The 24,231-nt window shown below is 36.6% G+C and overlaps 1 protein-coding gene across 18 annotated transcripts in view; it reads left to right on the top strand.

Annotated features, from left to right (window-relative positions):
* Positions 1–24,231, top strand: part of ADCYAP1R1 (ADCYAP receptor type I) — a 142,140-nt gene that overhangs the window by 80,362 nt on the left and 37,547 nt on the right. For 17 of the 18 annotated variants that reach the window (XM_068673292.1, XM_068673298.1, XM_068673291.1 and 14 more), the window contains 6 exons: positions 5,084–5,191; positions 18,769–18,804; positions 19,436–19,477; positions 21,202–21,305; positions 21,861–21,958; positions 22,386–22,518. In XM_068673292.1, the coding sequence (XP_068529393.1) occupies positions 5,084–5,191; positions 18,769–18,804; positions 19,436–19,477; positions 21,202–21,305; positions 21,861–21,958; positions 22,386–22,518 (521 nt within the window). Of the gene's footprint in view, positions 1–5,083; positions 5,192–18,768; positions 18,805–19,435; positions 19,478–21,201; positions 21,306–21,355; positions 21,474–21,860; positions 21,959–22,385; positions 22,519–24,231 lie in introns of those variants that run through there. The other variant, XM_068673310.1, reaches the window with a different exon arrangement.

Here is a 24,231-nt window from a genome sequence, read left to right as displayed (position 1 = left end):
AAGGCACATCTCTGCATTTGCACCTTCTCCTGCCAAAAATGAATGCCAGAAATGAGCAGTTATGTTGCACTAGGGAAAGAATGAGGAAATGGGAGGGTATTGCAGATACAATAAAGAGCATGTAACTATACAGAGTGTGAATAAGAGTATTGCAGAAGAGGTGCCATGAGGTAATAGGACACAGATGTATGCAAAAAGAACAGTTTGCACACAGTCATGGTAACAGTGACTCCATGTTTCATGAAGATAGCAGGCAGCCAATTTAAAGCAAGGTCCTTTCCTTGAAACTGGGGAAGTTTAGCCACAGGACTGCGTGAAATCAGTTGTTATATCTAGCCACTATCAAAACTGGGACTGTAAAGAGGTCTTGACAGAGGTGAGGAAGAAGATAAAGAAAGCCAAGCTATTTTCAGAAGAGCTCTTTGTCACTGCTATTCTGTCAGAATAGCTTGGGAATTTTTATTTTATTTATTTATTTTCTGTCTCTTGTTCATACACTTCAGCGAGGAAGAGAATATTTCAGCTGCCAGAAGTAGCAAGGTAGAGAGAAAACATCTTGCTCCAAGAGGCTTAATTTAAAGCTAAGGAGAAGAACAAGACTTGTGTGACCCTCCAAGGAGGGAAGATGACTGGAATGGTTTTAGTGCTAGGCATAATCTTAAAATTACATCTGAAGACTTACAAATGATAAAAATACAGTTTTCTCCTTGGTATGAAATTTGGCTTTTCTGTTGTAGAGCTATTCCTTTTCAGTTGTTGCCAAGTCAAATCCATCCTTAGGAATGTGAAGCATCACCATCAATTTCAATAATATTGAATTACAACTTAGCTGTCATGAGCTTCATATGAAATTTATATAGAATGCATATTGTTCTTCAGCTGAAATCAGGATCCCACTTTTTCAATATTTAACAGTCATTTAACAGTCACAATAGAAGGTGAACACTGCCACAGGGAGCTTACAGTTAAAAACTTTTTTTTTCCTCACACTTCTACAAGCAGAAGCTTGAGATTAAGATGTACGGACTGACCAAGTGGTTTTCCATAAGCAGCCACTGTGGTTTGCCTGCGGTTTGAGTTGCTTGGGAGCTATGTAAATATGCTGACACCATTCACAGCCTGCAGTATCATGTTTCAGCCTTCAGCAAGACTCCTTCACTCAGGGCAGGAAAGTGCCTAAGGTTGCATTGCTACTGGTCAGCTCTGTGCCCAGAAGGCTATTGGTTCATGTGTAATGCAAAAGATCACATAAACCCTATGGGGAAGATATGCTTCAGATATTCAATAGGCAGATGTTTAGGATAAGAGTTCTTATACTCATTCTACAGAATGTAATCAGTGGAGAGAAGGAAGTACACTTACAGAGCGATTCGTCACCACTGCCATGTTAAAATGGGGTTATCCCTATCTGAAAAGTGTCTCTCCATGGACTACAGAAGAAACTTCACTTATCTGAGTAAGGTTAAATAGGTAAGTCTTAGCCATCTGAAATTAAATCAATCATGACTAATCCTGTAGTTAAATTAACTACTTTGCATTTCCCCAAAAGTCAGTGACAAATGGGGCTCCCAAAGGATGAGACATCCCATTGAAGAGAAGGTAGCTAACTAAATAAGAAGAAACACTCTTCTGCTCATGTTATGAAGAGGATTTAAATAGCTTCCCAAGATCAGATTCCAAGCTTTGCATCACTTCAGCTAGCTGAGATGAATGGAACAAAGTTTAAGGAACATTTCCTTCCCCTTCCCCTTCCCCTTCCCCTTCCCCTTCCCCTTCCCCTTCCCCTTCCCCTTCCCCTTCCCCTTCCCCTTCCCCTTCCCCTTCCCCTTCCCCTTCCCCTTCCCCTTCCCCTTCCCCTTCCCCTTCCCCTTCCCCTTCCCCTTCCCCTTCCCCTTCCCCTTCCCTTTTTTTTTCCTGGCACACATTAAATCTTTTTCTTTAAAATTATTTGCTGATGTTCTTTATTCCTAACATGCTAAGAAACAGGAAAATTGCCCTCTTGAAGATGCATGTTCCTCTTACAGTGTCTAAGCCACCTTTTTCAAAGTGAGCTCATGTATCCCTACATCACATGGCAATGGAGACATACCATCAGTGCCAGTGAAGAACCCTGCTGTGCAGTTTCACACTCAAGTCACATTGATTTCCATGGGCAGATTTCACCCAGCAGGAGCCTGTGTCTGTACCGTGGTTTATAAATGTAAGGGGATTGTCCACACTGCCTTGTATTACATTGAATTTTTTGTCATTGTTTTCTTTGCTTTTCTAAATTTTTGTTTTCCAATACAATTTTTCCAGACAGGATCAGGCAACTTTCTTAATGAATTCTTTCCAATCTTCATCACTCATCTATTTTAGTAACCTGGGCAAAGTATTTGACTACTCTTTGCTTCTTTCCCTTCTCTTTCAATGTCAGCACATCAGTCTTTTCTAGCACAACAAACTTATAGCCTTTTAAATGAGGCTATTTTTAGCTATGCATGGTAATATGACGATAACAAACATCTAGTATAACTGAATTTGATACATAGTGCTATGAAATATTTGTTCATTTTCTTCCCTATCTTTTCTGCAGTATGATGATTTCCACACATTTCTCTAGGTTGGTTTGTAGTATCTATTGCTATCCCAGAGTTTAGAAGACAACTGATGTTAAAGTAATAATAAAAAATAAGAAAGCTTTCCCTGTTTCTACCAAAGCCATTTAATTTAAGTGAGCAAGGCTAGCAGGTGGTTATCAGAAGATTTTATTAGCTACTTTGATTGTTTCTAACATCTCCTGTAAGTAAATGTCTCATTGAAATAGATATTTACATGTGCGATGCTTTTGAACAGATTGCCATTCATTAGTGAACTATAAACCTATTACTAGGCATCTTCAGATTTAGAAGGTAAATACAGTTTCTCCTGTGTGGACAAACAGTAGCTATCAAAGCCAGTAAAATCTAATAGTGCTCAATTTGATCTCGATTTCCATCTTTAGTACACTGACCATACCAGCGAACTTTTCAAAACCCCGTCTTCAATTCTTATGGAGATATTCAATTCAATCACAGTATTCATACAATGAGATCTTCATCTGGTGAAGAAAACAACCTAGCGTATGAGTGAAAGAAAGGGATGAGGAGAGGGAAATGTTTTTTTTTTTTTTTTTTTTTTTTTTTTTTTTTTTTTCCCAACTCCTGTGGTGATTTAATGAGCAGTTTTCTAGTAATATTCTGGTGGGTCTGGAAAAGCTGAAAGATTTTTAGATAACAGGATCAGAAGGTTATATGGTAACTAATTTTTTTTTTTTTTTGATAATTTATTTTATGTAATCTGATGCTACATCCTGTAATTTGAAAGAAGGATTATCAAATGCTTATAATATGGAGTCCTTATAACATTGCCATTTGACACTGACCTAATTCTTCAAATTCATACCTGTCCTATTTACCACACATGGTAGTATCTGGCATATATTTCATGAGAGAACATAGGACTTGATTCTCTGGCACTGAAGCTGATAGAAAAAATTTACAAAACCCATTCCTGTGAAAATACATCCTTCACTGCTGTCTATCTATCTCATACTATCACACAAGTTGATAAAGTCCACGCTATGTAAAGCAGTTGATCAGCCAACCCTCATTATACTGTACTTCTCCTAGTCTGAAAGCATGACACTTTGAAGTATTATCTGCTTTTATTGAAGATCTTATTTTCCCTGGCACATAGTCAAAGAGAAAGTATATCAACAGAAAACCACTTAGAAAAGTGTGGCACTTGCAGCTTTTAACAGTTGATAAGATTATGTGCTTGACTTCAACATCAAATGCAAAGAAGTCATGGGGACATTTAGATTTGGTCTTTCTTTATTCTGCTGAGGTAGCTGATGATCCCCATTTGAGATTCCTTCACTAAGTCATTATTTGCACATTAGTAGGAAATTTGAGAGATATTTCTGAGTTTTTCTGTATACCGTGTAAGTTTTTAGGTTTATGAGCTTCTAAGATGGTGACTTCAGGTTTACAGGAGTCATGCATAGAAAGGTGCTTCTTGAAAACCCGTCATAATCTGTCATGTTTCTGATGCATAAGACCTGACTTCTTCCTATGTCCTAAAAGATGAAACCTCCCAACCCCAATCTCATCACCTCCTATTTCTGCATGCTTCTTGTTCTGACTGTGTTTTGCCTTTATGTCAAGTTCCTGACCTAAGGAATAGAGAACCAAAATAGAGCCAGATCTATATAATGACTGGAAATTTTAAATAGAAATTTTCAGGTTAGAAATACAATCTTTTAGTAGGAGGTCAGTTATTCACCACTCAGTTCTTTAATTCAAGGCTTTCTCCCTCCATGGTTGTTAAGGGCCCGATTCTGCCTTTAGCAAGAAATCACTACAGGTAAAATTGTCCTTTTGATATTTGGAGTTTATACGTTCTAGAGAAGAGTGCTGAAAAAACAGTGGATGATGTTATGATGGGTCTTTACTAATGGAGTAATTTTTACTTCTAAACCCAATATTTTTCTGAGAGAGCAAACAACATGGAAGAGATTAGCTTCCCTCACATATCCACAAAAAGCAGTTTTAGGAGGAAGCAGAATGTGTTTTTCAGTTTCCAGTCACCTTCCTGAGTCAAATTCCCCAAAGTGCCAGTATCCAACCTTTGACAAAGATTAGAGTCTTCAGAAATTCACAGACTTGAAATTGAAAATAGGATCCACACATCCTATTTAACAAAACACTATTGAGAGACAATACAGATTTAACAAAACACTATTGAGAGACAGCTAAAAGGTGGTAGATTCCATGCTCAAGGGAAAATTCATTCCTGACTTACACTGGAATGATTTCATTGGGACTAAGAAATGACATTTTTCTGCCAGGTTAGAGTCTGTCTAACACAACTATATCATACTTATGCTTCAATACAAATTATTCTTTTCCAGGGAAAACTTAGAAAAAAATGTTTATCATTCTAACCAAGCATACATCTGTGGATAGAAGAAGAGCCAACAATAAACTACGATAATTGTTTAAAAAAAATAATAATGTGGATTTGCACCATAATGTATCTTTTGTTCCCTTCTCTTCTATAGGTTGCCCAGGAATGTGGGACAATATTACATGCTGGAAACCTGCAAGTGTGGGTGAAATTGTCTTTGTCAAGTGTCCTGCATTGTTCAGATTTATCATCTCTGAAGACGGTAAAGTATTTTCTCCATGTTCTTTGCCTCTGCGTGGCCAGCATGACTATAAAATCTGAATTAACCACTCAATTTAAAGGGAAAACAAAAACTCTTCAGTGGCCTAGGGTTGGTTGAGTTTCAGTTCAAAAGCATGCAGTAGAAAAATGGGATATGTGTGTTATGCAAGAGATGCAGAAGCTCCATCATGTGATTTTGTGGTCTGTAGAAATGAGATGTCAGCATCCTACTGCCCCTTGCAACTGACACCAGCAACCAAGCAAGCAAACAAAAGTAAATAAAAGATTAGAAACTTGCACAGGTTTCAATGTGGTGAAATTAAATATTTCTGCTTCCAGGATGCATTGCTTCCTGTCAGAGTTGTCCCTCATCTTGCAGAATGTACTGCTTATGGCCATCCAGGCTGGTTCCTTTTTCTCTTTTCTCTCTTTTCCCAACTACTTTAGGCTCGAACCAAAAGCCTCATGTACTCATGCTTGATAACCGAACCTTATCAGACACTTGGCTTCAATCCATATGCAACCCAGCCCCTGCTGCCCAGCTAGGTGCTATTAATATGGAAACCTATGTTATTAGTAGCAATAGTATTTACTTATTATTAATATTATTTAGTGTATTTTAATGGTGAGTCTGTTCAAGCTACTGTTTGTGTGATAACAAACACCCCTTATCTTTTCTTATATACGTATATCTTATCTTTTCTATATACATGTATATATGTATATATATATTCACATATGTACATATTAACTTTGAAATACATGAACATTTGCTGGGTAAAAATAAGAGGGTATGGAGAGGAGGAAACAACTATTAAGATGTTCACAGAAGGTTTATAGATTTATTAGACGATCTCTTGAAAATTATTTTTTTCATGATGCAATGAAATGAGCTTCCCAGGTGAATGATTGAGGGTGGCAAAATTCTACTATCAGAGTTAGCTAACAAGACTTTGTTGGTAATAGATTTTTCCATCTCACCCCAGCACCCATCTAGCCTAGCATGAATTACTTCATTAGCACCTTCCATTGAAGTAAAGGTTCACCATTTTCTCTCTGGGATCCTTCTTCCCAAAGATTATTTTGCCAACGAATTATTCATATTCACCTTCTCAGTGTTCCTAAATGCAGAGCATAATTTTGGGGAGACAGTTAGTGTTTCATACACAGCTCCAGAACTGCGGAAATCCCCACCTTTAAATACAACCATTTGAACTCATCTAGACACAGAAGCAAATGTCAATACTCTTGTGAAATGGAGAGGAAATTAAGAGTGATCACCACCTCACTAAAAATATCCATATGAAATTCAGATGTCTTCTCTAGATTAGTTCACTGGACTCCATCTTTAATTAATTGAAAGAAAATAAGGAAAAAAAAGACCAACAGAAGACAATGCATGTCATTTCAAGAAACATGAGGTAAATCACCCTTTGGAGATATCTCTCATTATCCAGCAAATACTAAAGACAACTCACATAAACAAGGCACCTAATTTTTGAAGGGAGAAAGATAAATCCCTCTTTAAATTATAAGATAGAGAAATAAAGTTATTACTATAATATTATGTGCTTCAATTATTAACAAAGATAATTAAACATAATCTTTACTGCTTCAATATTGGTCCAGTATTGATTCAGTGGGTACAATGACACTTACTGAACTGTCATAGTCAACCATAACAAAAAAAAAAAAAAAAAAAAAAAAAAGTATTCTTGAGGTTTTTTGTCTAGCATGGGAAAGGCAATATTCTTCCATCTTCCAGGGTTGTTTTTTTTGTTTGTATGTATGCTTTTTGTTTGTTTGGCTTTTAGTTCTTCATAATTTTGTCATCAATTTTTGTCATTCTACCTGACAGTCAAACCAGTTCTGGTCATCCTTTGAGCAGGATACACAATCAGCCAGAAGTTTTTGCTGTCCAGTTATCAGTGATGTTTGCAGCCTGCAGACAAAATACGTTTATGTTATTTATTGTGCATCAACAGATGGCTGATCTACTGTTATCTTCTGATATAACTGCAGGTGGCCTGCTGCTCAAGGCAGTACCTCTCCAAATTTCTGTTACGTGGCTTTTAATCTGCTTCCCCTCCATATCCTCAATATAAGCATGGTAAAAGAGGCAGAAATTTTCAAATTTTCTCCCCCTCTCTTTTTCTCTTATTTATTATTATTATTATTATTTATTTATTTATTATTATTTATTTTATGCAATGTTCAGATATTACTAGTTTGATTGTATGGAGAGTGATGTCTCTCCATACACATCTCCAGATGCACACAGAGTGTGCATCTAAAGTCTAGGAAATCTTAGACAATCTCTGACCATCTGTCAACAAACCTCTGCAGCAGACCTTTTTACTGTTCTTTTTTATTTCAAGGAATATCTCAAATGCTCCTCCTTTTATCCCCCACAAAAATAGTGCCTTCTCACTTTTATTGATGAAATTTCTTTTCTATGGTGCCCTCGTTTCTGGAGTAATTATGGTGCTCTCAGTGTTTCTCAGAAACCATCTAGTCTGTCTAGTCTGTTTCCCTCCTCAAAGTCAGCGTCAGCTCAGTGTTATCTATTCCATCACATAACTAACCTTTTAACTGGAAAATCTTCTCCTGTATATATATATATATATATATATATATATATATATTTAAAAGTAATATACATTTTAGAAAAATACAAATACTTCTTTATATAAAAATGAAATGCTTTACCATAACAAAAAATATTAATTAGATGTATGAAATAAGATTTTTTAATATTTGCCTAGGATTTACAGCCTGGTTTGTATATTGTACTTCACATTTGGCCTCTAACAGGGTGATAGTATGACCCTAAGGGGAGAAGTAGTCAGTCCAGTGTAAATATATGTCTTCTTTCTTTATCTCCTTAAGGGACCACTAATAAAAGTGACAGCTGTTACCACTTGTAGTGGTGGGTTTGAGGGTTTTTGGACATCTGTTCAGTAGAAACAAAACCGAGATTCATAATTCATTATATAAACAAATAAACATTTAATCTGGAGTAGTTTAAAACCTCTGCAGGCCTGACTGGATTTGCACTAGTGACCCCAAGGTGGAAATATCTACATCCGTAATCACTCTCTTGGGTGAATCAGCATGGGCTTTCAGTATCATTACTGCTAATTTTAATTAGCCAAGTATATTTGCTTCAAGGAGTGTTTAATGAAAAAAGTCACATTTTATGGAGGTTCCTTAAATAAAGGATTATTAGATAACTAAAATGTTTCCAAGACATGGCTAATCACATTTTATAGATTGTTATAGTATTCTCTGGCTGCTTCCGTGTTTCTAGATTATGTAAGTAAGCTAGGCAGTGCCAATAAAATCTATTAATAGCATACTCATTCTTAATACAACAAGGTTTTTATATGACCAAAAATATTTTTTTTTATGTTTTTACAAATAGTAGCAATAACTTTAATTTATACATTAAAAATACTTGTCTTGCGAAGCCCCAAAGCACCTGTAGTTACAGTTGCTTGGATGACAGCAGGGAAACCATATGGGAAAATATTAATTTTAAAGAGTGGAAGGAATTTAATTCTTTTGGTTGTGGATATCAAAAGTTATTTGTGTATGTCTGAACAAGGAACATGGATTTCTGGTTCAATGAACGGAAAGCGATACGTACTTGTAGATGTTTCCTCTGACCTATCTCAAATGCTTATCTTGAGATGAATGAAGCCACTGGAGAAGTCTTGTTTGTTTGATGAATTTCCAAAAGGAATTTGGCTGTCTTGACTTGGATGTCTGATTTCCACATGCAGTAAAATGAAAAAGAAATGGAGTCTAAAAATAAAAATTAACTAATTTAATTCCATCATCCATAGAGATGCTTTGTTGAAAAATGATTCAGAGGATCCAGTTAAAAATATCATCTCTTGCTGTTCAGAATTTGAAAATATACTCTGTTCTGACCTTCATTGTAATTGGACTGAGCAGTAACATTTGAATTGCTGTTAACATCATACAGAAATCCCAATGTTAAAAACTTTTGCAAATCTCATGATATATAATGACCCTTCCTTGTAAATTTTTATTTCACCTCTCTGCTCCCCTTAAATCATCAGAATTTTTCATTTTTTTTCAGATGCAGTTTGTGAACAAAAAGATTATTCTCAAAATCTCTCCACCTGAAAAAGACACAGTAGTTCCTCAGACTTTTTTAAACTAGTAGGTTAAGGATTTACAGTGGGTTTTGTTCTGGAGGATTCCTAAATGTTGATGTTTGGTTGGTTGGTTTGTTATTTTTTCTCTTCCAAATTCATTTCTTCTATCAATTCACAGTGTTATTTTCACTGGAAGACATAATTTCCATGATATTGCTTTTGTAAATTATGTTTTCTCCAGTGCCTTCCAAGTACCAACTCCAGAGACAACCCCTCTAGCACAGAGGAAATTTAAAGCATTCAGAGTTATCTTTGCATTGAAAGAAACAAATCAAAACAAACCAAACAACCAAACAAACAACCAAAAAAAAAAAAAAAAAAAAAACAAAACGAAAAAAACATGGTAATCTGTGAAGTTGCATTTCAATATGACATAGCAAGACTTACACATGTCCCCAGCATAGTTATCTGCATTCATGGATATAAAATGTTACGTTTTATTTATTTTTTTATTTTTATTTTTATTGTGGTGAACAGTGATGATAAGTCTAGCAGAGGAAATCTACAGATGCCAAAGCTTTTCTTTCTTTGCACAGCTGAGATACTCTGCAGTAATAAAATTTATAAAGCCAAATTGCTCAAAAGGACCATTGAGAGAAACCCAGTAACCAGATCAGAAATGAGCATATATTTAGATATTTTATTTGCAGTAAAAACTAATACAAATGATAATAAGCACTTTCTGAGCATTGTCATATGCTCTGCATTGAGAAACTGTCTTCTTTCACCAATCCAAATAATAAATATGATTAGCTCTTACTGAATCTTCCAGCTATTCAGAATGTTTATCCAGTACTCAGTATAGGGCAATGCCTATAAAAAAAAAAAAAAAAAAAAAAAAAGTGCATGACTGCAAAGTATAGTTTACTATGTAAGACAGAGAAATACCTAATTTTTAGTAAATGCACAAAACATATCCCATGCTGGTACCAGGATTAAGGAGTCTAATTAAAATTCAGTGGAATAAAGAATGCATCACGATGTTGTAGAGCTTAAGAGAGAATATTATTCCATTCTCATGTTTTTGAACCAAAATATTTGTTTGGCTTGCTGCTGCTCTGATAGTCACAGAATCACAGAATTGTAGGGGTTGGAAGGGACCTCCAGAAAGATCACTGGGTCCAACCCACCTGCCAAACCAGGTTCCTTAGAGCAGGCTGCCCAGGTAGGCGTCCAGATGGGCCTTGAGTATCTTCAGAGAAGGAAACTCCACAACCTTCCTGGGCAGCCTGTTCCAGTGCTCTGTCACCCTCACCATGAAGAAGTTCTTTTGCATGTTGGTGCGGAACTTCCTGTGCTCAATTTTGTGACCATTACCTATTGTCCTGTCCCCACAAACTACTGAAAGGAAGTTGGCCAAATCCCTCTGTCTCGCACTCTTAAGATATTTATAAACATTGATAAGATCCCCTCTCAGTCTTCTTTTCTCCAGGCTGAACAGACCCAGGTCTCTCAGCCTTTCCTCATAGGGAAGATGCTCCAGGCCCCATATCATCTTTGTGGCCCTCCGCTGGACTCTTTCCAGGAGATCCCTGTCTTTCTCGTACTGGGGAGCCCAGAACAGGACACAATACTCAGTCATGTCTTCAGTGCTAGCCACCAACATTTATTGTCCCTGAGAACAAGGATTGAAAATCCTTGCCTATTGAAAATCAGTCTATTACAGATCTCATTAGAAATACTGAGAGTCACTCAAGTACTTTTGGCAGAAACACCAAGCCTCATATATTCTGCACTAGGGATGCAAAGTTGGATTTATGAATTCAGGGTTAACTGAATTTGGTAAATCGTCCTTGTCTTTTTTCTCCTGTTTGAGTTTGGATGTTACCCCTGATCAAACAAAACTGGATGATAAGACACAAGTTAATGAGAGGGGAATTGATATTACACATGCACATGTGGAAAGCCCTGTGTCACTTCTGGGGAAATAGTCCTGGCAGTAAAGCCTTTAATTGCTGACTGCATATTACTGTGAAAATGGTATTTAACTGCCAAACCAGGTGAAAGCAAATAAAGATTTGTTGTCTTCTCAAGGTGAAATATGTTCTGAATATTTTTAAGTCAGCTGGTATTAGTTTAGCCTTTTTTTTTTTTCATATATAAACACAAAGAAAAGCTGATTCTTAAAGATCAAAGGCCTTCTAACAAATAAAATGTATCTGAAAATATTGTGCATTTATTTTCTACTGAAATAGAAGACAGAGGATTTTATTTTACTTTTTTTTCTACTAACTAAAATTAAAGTCAGCATTGCAGCAGCCTGAAATTGGAAATTGTGTTTGCCTGTCAAATAGGCAAGGCAAAAGTTCAATGCAGAGGTCTAGATTTTCTGTTCAAATACATCTCACCCCTGGTGGGTATTTCAGCATCCTGCATGAAGAACAGGGGAAAAATAGACTGGAAGCAGGGAGCGTTCTCTGAAAAACAGACATAGACCACCCCATAGTGTTTCTGTCTCAGGAATAGTAATAAACCATCAGCGCTTAATTAGTCTTTGAAGAGTCCAGGACTCTGTGTATGCCTTATTTTCATACTTCACTTTATTTGAGATCCTATGTAACAGTCAGAAGGAAGTTCAATGCAAAGGTAGCTGTTTATTTATGTATATATATACGTATATATAAACCTGTATATTTAAGATAGATAAATAGTTAGATAGGTACTAGCTAATGCCCTGGGACAGCTTTCAAAGCCATCTGCAGATTGTACATATGTTATTGTTGCTTAGTGTTCAGAAAGTCCTAGATAGCGCTTACTAGATAGCAAATCCTTTCGTACTTGTTTCCATCTCTAGGCTTTCCATAGGCATTAAAGCCATGGAATTACTTCAGTTTTTCCAAAGCAAGGAGGACAAGCTCTGCCACAGCATCACAGTCTATGTGCGATGCAAATGGAAATTGGAGGACGATATTGCCACCAAAGATTAATAGCCATATCTACATTTCCAATCATCTAGTTAAGGCTTCATGGCTACCTTTTTTTTTATTTTTCTTTTTTTTTTTCTCTTTTTTTTTTTCAGAAAAATTACATTTTTGTCCTTTCCCAACAAATTATGGGGACAAAGAATTCTGTCCCTGATATTCAAACACTGAACATGACCAAGAGCAACAATTGCTCTGAATTCTGATCAATTCAGTTAAATATCAAGTTCTCGGTCCAGTACAAGATGACATCCTATGTGGTTACCAGGAATAATCTGTATTGCAACTCAAGGCCTTTGGCAATGTGATCAGAAAGCTAATTGGCCTTGGAGAACTCAAAAACTATGCTCTTCTGGGAAGTATCCAAGGATGGAACATGCTGAGAGCTGCCGAGAAGTCTGGAGAACACTTGGACTTGAAAAGGATAATTAATACATTGAGTATCACTGTAGGTGCAACATGGACAGCTGCCTCAGCTTTTACCATCAGCCTCTGCTCTGTTGTTGTTTCTCCCTTTGACTCAAATAACTCAGAAAGGAATTCCAGTTGATTGAAATACTTTAGGTGTGGTGGGCACACATATACTCTTGTCTTTAAGCAAGTATTCTAATATGATTTCTTCTCTGGGACTTAATTCATAGCTGATAATGTACGTTGGACAATATTTTTTGTTTGTTTGCTTGTTTTGTTTCTTGCTTGAAAAACACCTGTTTTTCTCTGAGATATGACCCTTCTCTGAGCTAGGAGCCTCTTTGACAGTATTTGTGCAGATCCTGCACTCTGATGGGTACTCCTGTGACAGGCAGCCTCATAGGAAGGATACACATAATGTTTCAATGATGCCTAGCAGTTGCCATGGTGACCTCAGTCCACCGACAGTTTCATAGCCTTTGATAAGGAAGAGGAAGAAAAGAAGAAAGTCATAATGTCCCTTACATGCTATTGATCACATCTGTACAGCAGCTCTGTCTCTGCCAGACCTAAGTACAACAGCCTTTATGTTCTCCACATGTGACCTCATTGGGATTCTCCCATGATCTCCAGACATGTTTCACTGGGTCTTCTTGCCTCCTTGCCATGAAACCATGTGCCCTAAAATATGTATGGGGTACAGGACACAAGAGCTTGTATGTCATCTCTATCTTTACAGCAATGTTTTGCACAAGCTAGTGGTTAACAAAGATGCAGAAGGTATCTACTTGTAATTTTCCACCGTCTCAACTTTCATGTTTTCTAAAAGAACAATAGCAGAACAAGACCATTTCATTCTTCAGTGAATTAAGCCCCATGTTCTCAAACTACTTTGACCAGAAAAATGGCAATATGCAGTTGATACCAAGTGAACTAATGAATTCCAAACTGTAGTTTAAAGTATTGGCTATGGAGCATGAGACCGGAGAGACCGCAACCCCCAGAAACACTGGAGGAAAGCACTTAGCATAGGGAAAGGTGTGGGATCCTGTAAGTCCGCTCACTCCAAAACCTTGCCTGGATGCCACTTCCTACAGATTCTGCTAATGAGAATATTAAGACCTAGCAGCTGGATCTGGATCACTTTTCCTCCCAAAAATAAGGATGATCTGACAGTGTGTGTGCCCACATATAGAAGTGGGCAGAGGGCACCAGATACAGCAGGCAGAATGTGTGAGCAGTAACAGTTAGGGGAGCTCAGAAAGTCCCAGAAAGCTGCTAAGTAGACTGCTGTTCCTGACTGTGGCTTTACCAGCCGGCTGAACAGATTGCTGGTGCATGAGAGCAGCATGCAGCAATGGGGAAGGGAGCAAAAAGGCACCGTGTGGTGGTGGATGCTGTGGAGTCAGGTGTAAGATCTGGTTGATTTATTTCATGTTTACGTATTCGATGTTAAGCTTCTAATCAATGCTATAGAAAATGGAAAAAATGGATTCCTGCCTAACCAGGTTGTCATTCACATAGCTGGACAGCACAATAACAAGTGATTTTATGAAATGTTTTTCATAACATATCCCTCCAACAAATAATTCTGAGACGGGAATGGTAGAAATAAGGTAAAAGTGTGGACAAGCCATTTTAGGACAGAATAGTTTTGAAACCTTTCATTCCTCTCCATGCACTAATAATGGGCAAAGGCTGGAACAAAAGGGTTAAATGCAAGTTGTGCTCAGATAAACAAATCAATGGGAGATAAAGCAGTTGCCATGCCAGCTGACACCGAAAGCAGCCAGCACGGAGTTGGCACGTAGGAGACGATCTAAAAGGCTGCACAGAGTGCCGAGGCTCATCATACACAGGCTGTTTCTTGGCTTTAGCTTTGCCAGTCCTGCTCACTTTAAAGCAGAAGCAACAATTGCTTGCATTAAATTTCTCATACTACGGAAGATAGTAAGGAGGTATTTGTTCTTTTTAGGCTCAGCAAATAAAATCTGAGAAAGAAATGTAATACACATGCAAGAAATGGTCATGAAAGAACTGGGTCTTTGCTACTAACTCTTTCTAGATCGATCCTTTGGCAAAGTCCTTTGAATTTAATTTTATTTTCACTTCTTCATTTAGAAAATAGAAATACACAGTATTTTCTCTATGATTTCTCTGTTCAGTCTTTGGAAATGGAAGTTCATCTATCTGGTAGATCTTCTTTAAAGCCTCTAAGTAGTACCGCAAATAACACCTAATTAATAATGACAGTTAAAGTACTAATGGAAGATTTGCTTTACTTCTCAAATGACACTTTCCTATTCAAGCTGGTCAAATAGTGAATAACACTGTCTGTCAATACACTGGACAAACCATCCTTTGTCAAGAATAACATTAGCTTCCTCAGGAGTTTAGTGACTAATGCAGACAGTTATTGATTCAAAAATGGTGTTCTAAGATATTGTTTAATAGTTGCTGTTGGCACCATTTTTCTGTAGCTTGGGCTGTGCTGTTATTTAAATATACGTGAGGAGCACTGATGTAAATCATTAATATAACCCTTCAGTTAAAATATTGATATCTAGGTTTCTAGTCAAAATGCAGGTAAAAAGGTGTTTTATTTATTCTCCTGTTCTGTGGGAATAATGTAATTCATCTAGCCTGTTTTATAATCATCTCAGTGGGCTTCCTTTGCTTCATCACTCAAGCCTAATGCACCAGTTTCTCATTGTCTATGTCCCAAGAACAGAGTAGCAAGAGGATGTATGTGAGTGCCAACACAGCAAGGTGCCTGCAGTTTTCCCCATTACATTGCTGACACCAGAGCAATTTGCTGAGGTCTCTCTAGAGTCAGAATGGAACAAACAAATAAAAAAATGATAACCCCAAATTAAAAACAAAACAAAAACAAAACAAAACAAACAAACAAAAAAAACTACAGGTAGCATTGAAAAATTAAAGGAGCTGCTCTATGTACAGATTTCAATACAACCCCAGACTACCAAACTCAAATGCAAGTTAACATCACCACGTATGTTGACACCTTAAATGTTAAGCTCGGAAATAATCCAAACAGACTCCTTCACACTCTCATACCTATGAGTAACCATATCCATTGGCACAGTTATATGTCACATGAACAGACATATTCTGGTGCTGGATACATAAATATTCAGTATCAGAAAGAAATGCAGCGGTAGCATATAGGAATTTAAAGCCCCATGTATGTTCCCTCACTGTGGTTTTATAAGTGTATCCGTGTATTTCCTGCAGTCCTTAGTGACACAGTTTAATGGTGGACTTGGCAATGCTAGGTTAAAGGTTGGACCAGATGATCTTAGAGGTCTTTTCCAACCTAAACAATTCTGTGATTGTATGATTCTATATACACAATTTTATATGCCTATGTTATCTTAACACTCATTAGGTAAACTTTGACTTTCCATTATAACTCAGGCCATAATGTTCAGTGTAAATCTAATTGACTTTCTAGTAGCTTAACTTATTAGTGCGAATTAGTTTGATGGATCAAGCCTTAAAAGCCTGCATAGTAAAAGGTTGCACTGGAATGTTCTTCAGTACATTAACAAGGACTCAGCTGTAGACAAATATGTTAATAAAAGGCAATCTTGCTCCTACAGCAATCAGAAAATGAATACTGTTGAAAATGTGAATCCTTTTATAGTGTCCAAACACAGTTAAAGTGCAAAAACAATCTGGCTATTAAAAAAATAATAATAATAATATAAAAAGGCTCTTCATTTTGCAAAGCTACATTAATATAATGTAATGTTCACGTTGATGTCATGAAATTCAAAATGATCTAAAATAGGATATTTTAACATCACTGTTCCAACTACCTCCCATTTTAAGAGTGAAAAAACAGCAGATTTTATTTTCTCCTTTCTAGATTACAGGAGAAAAAAAATGTACATTAAAAATATCATTTACATATCAAAAAATGTTTTGTGTGTGTTTTATTATTGTTGTTATTATTATTTATTTTTTTATTTTTTATCTACCAGTGTAACATGCCAAGATGCCAGGAATACCATGTTTCAACCTACTTAAGAATGTCTTGGTCTCCCTCCAACAAAAATTCTGTAGTTTGTAATATTGCATTTTAGGATTTAAGCCACACTACAAATGGTAACTAAAACCAGATTTTTTGTGAGTCAAAGAGCTTGGAGTTTTTTGCATCTTTTTCTTATTCTTCTGTTATTGGTCATTGTATGATATGGAATTTTAAGTGAGATGACCTCCTATAAAGAACTTTAATGACCTATCGGCTTGAGTGGAATTAGGAGATGGACTTTATAAGACAGGGATACACAAAGAGTGGCTATTTTCTTTTTCATTTTTTGATGAGGCAAAATTTCCCACGTTATACTAAAGCTGATGATCTAAATTCATATTTTAGCAAATTCATATTTTATCTATATCTGAGCTGATCACTGTTAATAAACCTGTTTTTTGGTAGGCTCAGGAGGGCCACAGGTCTGTTCAAAACATTCTGCAGAGGCATCTCTGTTATTCTGCCAAAAATCTGGAGCAGAGCTGTAGTGCTTCTGCAACATCTGGTGCTTTAATCTGCTGCAGCAGGTTGAATGATCTCCACTGAAAAATGTTTAGAATACTGGTGATTTTATCTTCAGTATAAATAGACCTATGTAGAACTTGAAACATCCAAGAAAGCTCATACATGGAATTTGGAAAGTGGTCAGAATTGGGCAGAGAAGCCAAAAGACTGAGGGTATTCTTATCATGGCATTGAGGATTAACTCTTCAGAGTAACTAGCTAGTTGAATACGTAGGTTTGTTGAAGATTGATGCTGATTACATCCATCAAAGACACAGTGCAACCTACCTGAAAGAGAGGATGTCAAAAAAAAAGTGATGGTTCTTTAGCAAATGTTTCGGTTTTGTTTCCTAGACTTCCATCATCACCTTTAAACTAAACCATTTTATTTCCAGTTTGAAGATCAAAAAGTACATCTGACTAAAAAGACGGAGAGAAATCAATGAATTTCAAATAACTACATGATAACAGTCCTGAAAAAGTATAAAATCTAAAATACATTTTAGGCTGTACTGAAAAGACACCCTTTACTAGTTTGTTTCCTTAGATGCTGTTTTCTCCTCTTCCCATAGGATCAAAACCAATCTTTGTGTAGAACTTAACTTTTTAATATAAAACCTTACACAAATAGATGATGGGTGTTTTCGATCCCTAGTTAAGAGATGGCTGCATGTCCAGAGTTAAAGAACAACCAGAAGCCTTGCAGCTGTTCCAGGAAATACAGAGCTAAGCTTAATTTATACATTTAACCTGATGGGACAGTCATTGAAACGTTGGCAAGGTTTTTTCTCTGGTCCTATTTGATCAATGGGCTGGTGGCAAAGCTACTCCAAACAACTCCTCCATGTCTCACTGCACGTGATGCAGCAGCACCACGCAGTGGCTTAAGGCAGCTCCTCTATATGCATCCTCCAACATCCATCCCCAGCCAAAATCCACTGAGGATTCAGGAAGGTCTCATTTCAGTGCAGCTGGGGTTAAGTAGCAGGCTGAGTGGGAGGTTTGTTTGAGATAATTCAAGCTTTTTATGACTTAAAAAAAAATAAAGAAAAAGGAAGTTTTTAATGCAAACCCAAACTTTTAAGATTTCCTATTCTAATGTTTGTATTTCTAATAAACAAATCAGCATGAATTTTGGCACAATACCTTGGAAATGTGTGGCCTCTTCTTATTTCAGCCCATTAAAATAAATTAAAATAAATTATGATTATGATGATAATAATAATAACAATAATAATCCCTTCTCTCTTTCTCATATATTTCCTAGAGTTCAGTGAAGCTCCATGATAAACAAAGATTTAACAGCACATTGCAATAGACCATCGTCTGAAAAACTCTTTCCATCTATAAACATTCCTTACTTAACTTGAAAATAATAATAATAATAATAATTCTCTTGCAGTTCCTCCATGAGCTCTCCTATTTCTATTCATTTTATGGAAAACAAACTATTATCAAGATCAAAGTAATTATTTTTTTTTTCTTCTTCTAATTTCAGGTTGGGAAGTAGATAACTTGGGCCAAGCTCATACAGGTAAGAACCAGTTACGCTGACTACCTCCCACATAGTTCTTTTCTCAAAAATTTTCTGTAACGCAAATGACAGTGTCAGATTACATAAAAGTTATTTTGTGTGCCAATTATTACAATAATGAATACATATAATATTCAGACAAAAACTGAAAATAAAAAATATGATCTGTTTCTAGAATTCAGTGTGGTCTATCCTAGAAACAGAAACTTATATTGTTTTCGTTAAAGCCAATTAATTTTCATTGCTTGCGACTGATGAATGGAAATCATTTTTCATGAATTTTTTAAAGACTGTCCTTACTTAAATATCTATAGATTTCTAAAGCTACAATGCTTAGATTTTATATTTTTAAAGTAAAACTGGTCCTAGTTTGATGGTATTCCTTTTCATCGATTTACTTGCTGTTTGCGGTAGCAGTTTTTTAATTTTATTGCTTCAACCTTGATTTAAACTTACAAGTAAAACTATGTTTACTTCCAGAAAAGACAGAATCAAGAATTTATTGCCTTTGGGCCTGATCCAAACAAATAAAATCAATTTGATTCTATTCACTGACTTCCACTGAGACTAGTTTTGGTCCTAATAGAAAATGCAATCAAAACAATTTCATACCAGATTTCCACTTTTACAGGTGATTATGACCTGCTGGAAAGTACGGCCCAGTCTCCCCTAGGTAAGAAACAGATCCATGGAATTTTTCTCCTTTATTTATTTTATTTTAACTCTCTTAAAAAGGAAGTGCCAGCTTTTTCTTCTGACACTTAAATATTATTTTTTAATCAGTTCTAATTATGGTGACACAATTTCTGCTGCCTAAATTTTAACAGTTTTATGAGAATTTATTCAAGCAGTCTTGCAATCTAGCAGGTAGGTTCTTAAAATTATATCTACCTGCTTAACAGTAATTACTAAACAGCATAAAGGAAGCTCAAAACCATGATTCAGTGGTTATTTTCTATGAAAAACTGGGGATGAACATGAAGGAATAATTGACTAAAATTTGCCAAGCAGTGCAATGTTCTTAAATGAATGTTGTGATTAAATTGATATATTCTGCTACACTGGTGACAAACAGATTCTCTAAAAATAAAGTCACTGTTAGTGTTATGAGCTACTTGACTAAATTGCTCTAAGAATAAAAAGCTTCATAACCTCAGCAAAGCAAATAAACAACAACAACAGAAACTTTGACATTTCCGTCAATTCTCACAATAGCTTAAATTCAGAATGATTTTTATTATTATTATTATTTTTTAATGTTAGAGAGAAATTACTGGTACTTAAAAATAGCAACGAGGGAGCCATCCCACCTGAGGCAGACTTGGTAACAAAGAGAGTGTCAAGAGACTCAAAAGTGTCACTTTCCTCTTCTACATTACCCTCTTGATTCCCAAGGCAGCTTTAAGTCTTTTAACAGTGCCAGAGAGAGACACTTAGGACCTAGTCCTTAAATGAGATTAACCAAACAGGGTAAACTGAGAGAAAAAGAGAAAGAGGTTCTCTCTAAGCCAGTTTTAAAACTCCTTGCAAACATGTGTTTTAAATCAAGGTCATAAACTGTGATTGGCACAGATAAAAAACAAAGGAAAGTGAGAAGATCTGAAATAGGTTTGTTCTCAGGGAAATTACCAAGTGAAGCCACAATGGGCAATTGTTGTCAAGACAACAACAAGGAAGAGATTCCTGCTGAATCATTCCTTTGTTTTCCTACAGACACTTCTTAAAGGGTCACTGTCAGAACAAAGCCTAGGCTTGAAGATGTATGTGCTATATGACTGTAGGGGAGTGTCCAGCAGCCTCACCAGAAACGTATGATGATTATTGTAAATGCCCGACAGTATTCTGCCTGGCTTCCAGCAGCTGTTCCAAATAAATAAATAAATAAATAAAAAGTTATTAACAACATGTTTTCTTGACAGTCCAATGCAGATGCCTCAAATATAGAACATCTCAAATAGCAAAATGTGCCTATATTTAAGCACAGGGCTGATACTTTACTCTGAAGTGCAAATGCCTATGTCAAGGATGTATTCCCAACATGCCTTTCAGAGTCAATGGAGAGGTATGGACATTTAGCTGAGCCCTGTTTTTCGTATCTGCTTTGGAAAGAGTCCTTGATGCTCTGGAAACACTGACTATACTTGTTAGATCTCTATTGCTCTTTGTTGACCAGTTGTAAAAGTAGGTGCCTAGTGTAGAACTGTGTTATTAAAGATACAATGGTATCTATTACAGGTTAAAGGTGTCATTAAAGCTTTCTGTGTATACTCAAACAAATAGTACTCCCAATGGTACCATGGAGTTTTCCTTGGTCATGTACCGGGGGATGCAGGATACATTCTGGGGTTTGCTTCAATAGTGTCACATTCCCAATTGTACCTGGTATGTTTGACATAGGGGACATCAGCAGAAATTGCACTGAAGATGGCTGGTCTGAACCTTTTCCTCATTATTATGATGCCTGCGGCTTTGATGAAAATGAAACAGAGTCTGACAATCAGGTGGGAATTAATCTTACAATTAAAAACAAATGGGGAGAGGAGGGAGGGTGGAGCTAGCTGCTTTTTGTCCAGCTTCTGGTCATGTTCTGATTCGATGGTAATTATAATGAAAAAATCACAAATTTAAGGATGTTAATACATGAGACTGAAGTTCTTCTTAGCTCAGTAGTGAGTATTTCCAGAATGTGAATATTTACTCTTGATGCAGCTTGTAACTTTAGGAAGCATAAGTTAGTCCCCAGTTCATTTCCTATAGACTAAAGTCTCCTTTAGCCAACGAGTTTTTTTCTACAGGTACGTGCAGAATGGTCACAAAAATATAGAAAGCTTCTGCTAGTTCACTGACAAATAAGATTCACGCTATGCAAACCTAACGGCATGCCAAATATAAAGCAGTTATCTAATACATAGTGAGATCTCAGGGGAAACAAGTGGAAAAAACAAGTGGTCTGTTCAAGAAACAAATCTTGCCTATGGTTCCTTCTGCACATTGACATGGTAAGGAAGAGGTGAATATAGATAAACCATTTAACCATGTGATATTTTTCTTCCAAGGATTACTACTATCTATCTGTGAAGGCTCTATACACGGTTGGATACAGCACTTCTCTTGTTTCCCTCACCACCGCCATGGTTATCCTGTGTCGTTTCAGGTGAGTCAGGATGTGAGCAGTTTGCTACTGAGTCACTGGAGAAAACAGACTGGCTCTCATAGGCCCAAAACAACATTTAAGCTTTTCCAGCTGCAAAATAAGTGGGGAGAAAAGCCTTTAGCTGAGTTGTTCCCCCAGGTTGGAATCTCTCCAGTAGTCATATTTCAGTAAACTGCAGATACAATTGCAGAAACTCTCTGCATTGGATTGAGTCTATTTTATGTTAATTAGTGTGTTTTTGCAGGACAATCCTCCTCTCGGTTGGTTTTAGGGTCAGTATTATTTACAGTCCTGCTTTTCAGAATTTCAGACATTGTTATTCTTAGTACCAAGGTACTAGAATGTGCGATTTCTACAAAAAGCCTTTTTTTTTTTTTTTCCCCCCCCCCTTCTCTTCTTTTCCTCTTTCTTATTCCTTCCTCTCTAGGAAGCTTCACTGCACTCGAAATTTTATCCACATGAACCTCTTTGTTTCATTCATCCTACGTGCGATATCTGTATTCATTAAAGATGGGGTTCTTTATGCTGAACAAGATGGCAATCATTGTTTCATCTCAACTGTAAGTAAAACCAAAGCCCTTTCCATTTTTTTTTTTTTTATTATTTTTTTTTAATAACAAAAAGTGTGAGGCAGGCATCAGCCTGTTGGGTATCAGAGACTGAGGAGACTTTGGGAGAGAGGGTAATTGCTGGTATACTTCCCTGCCAGTTCACAGTAAAAGTGTGAGTGGTATGGTTCTGTGATGTCTGCAGTGCTTACTGGTCTGTGCTTTAGGAGAAACTTACAAGGTTATTTCATTTTCTGACTTCAATCAAGTTGTTTCTCTCATTCATGGATCTGCATAGCGACAGGTGCAATGAGAATAGAGATAAGCAATTTTCTTCATCTGGGGTCTGGATTTTTCTCCAGGGCCTTACTCGCTATGGATGTTAGGCAGAGTCATGTTAAAGAGAGTGAACACTCAGGCACAAGAAAATACTACTGATAGTCATTCTCAAAAAACAAAACAAAACAAAAAAACTAATATTCACTTTTTTTTAATGTATTTTTCTCTGAAGAGGAGCTGTTCATTGCATGGTTTCATGGAAAGCAGTCTCTTTCACTATCGTACTTACATATACTTTGCATCTAATATATACATTGTTAATCCTATCTTATATTTAAGGGTAATATTTGATCTGACAAATCAGCTCACTTTGTGTAATTGGCATAATTATATTGAGTTCTCTTTTATCTATCCAGTTATAAGTTCCCCATGAGTCACTTCTACAAGTGCATCTATGTTGTTTCATAGACTTTTCTTCATCATTTAAAATAGATTCTGCTTTAAATTTTTCTCCTTAAAAATCTGAAGCCATATTAGATCTGTAGTTTGTTCATATCACTCTTCCAACAATGGCATCTGTTTCTTTGTTTTAATACACTTGAAGCATAAAACATCTTGGAACCAGTGATCTAATGGCCTGAGATCAGCTGGCATAAACTGGTAGAGCTTCCACATTAGCAACTCAAGTTTTGTTGGTTTAAACATATTGCTTATCCCAGAGGATGGAACACAATTGTGAACCATCAAAACTGTCAACCTTCTTTTGCCCCAGGCAGGAGCTCCCAGTTTATACTGTGATTCTGCTGTGATGTGTTAAAAAGTCACTTCAGTAGGATTAACGAGGTCTCACTGGGATGCAGCACTGTTAAGACAAGTGTGTCCTGCTATCACAGAGTTATGGCAGAGCTCAGTTGCCACTTAAAGCTTTTAGAATGTTGTTGGGGTTTTTTTTTTGTTTGTTTGTTTTTGTTTGTTTGGTTTTGGTTGTTTCCTGTTCTTTTGCCCATTGTTTTCATTTGTTTGTTTTGTTTTTCCCAATAAATGAATGAAAGTATCTATCATTTTGTACAGTAAATCACTCAGTTTTCTTTACACTTCTGCTCACTTTCATTTTCAGTCCCTGAGTGACAACACCTACAAATGGCCAGGAAGTACAATTCTCAAGTGCGCACAGGAGGGTGCATCTTTTCCAAGCCCACTCTCAGGGCTTCCAACAATCATCCTGCCATTTCACATCCTTCCTTAGGTTTCTCAAAGCACAACTGGATTCTTTTCTTGTCTGCACTTAATACTTGGACGGGGGCTTAAATCTAGCAATTAAGGTCCATTGCTGATGTGAACTCCCACTAAGGCAATAGCTTCTCAAGCTGTCTGCAGGCGCTCATCAGCCACCTCCCACTGATAAAATTGGTTACCTGCCCTTTACAGCTTTGCTCTCTAAGTGCC

This window comes from Anas acuta, chromosome 2, assembly GCF_963932015.1.
Source record: "Anas acuta chromosome 2, bAnaAcu1.1, whole genome shotgun sequence".
Lineage (NCBI taxonomy): Eukaryota > Metazoa > Chordata > Aves > Anseriformes > Anatidae > Anas > Anas acuta.
Note: the sequence above shows the minus strand (reverse complement) of the source record. Positions and strands in the feature narration are given on the sequence as shown.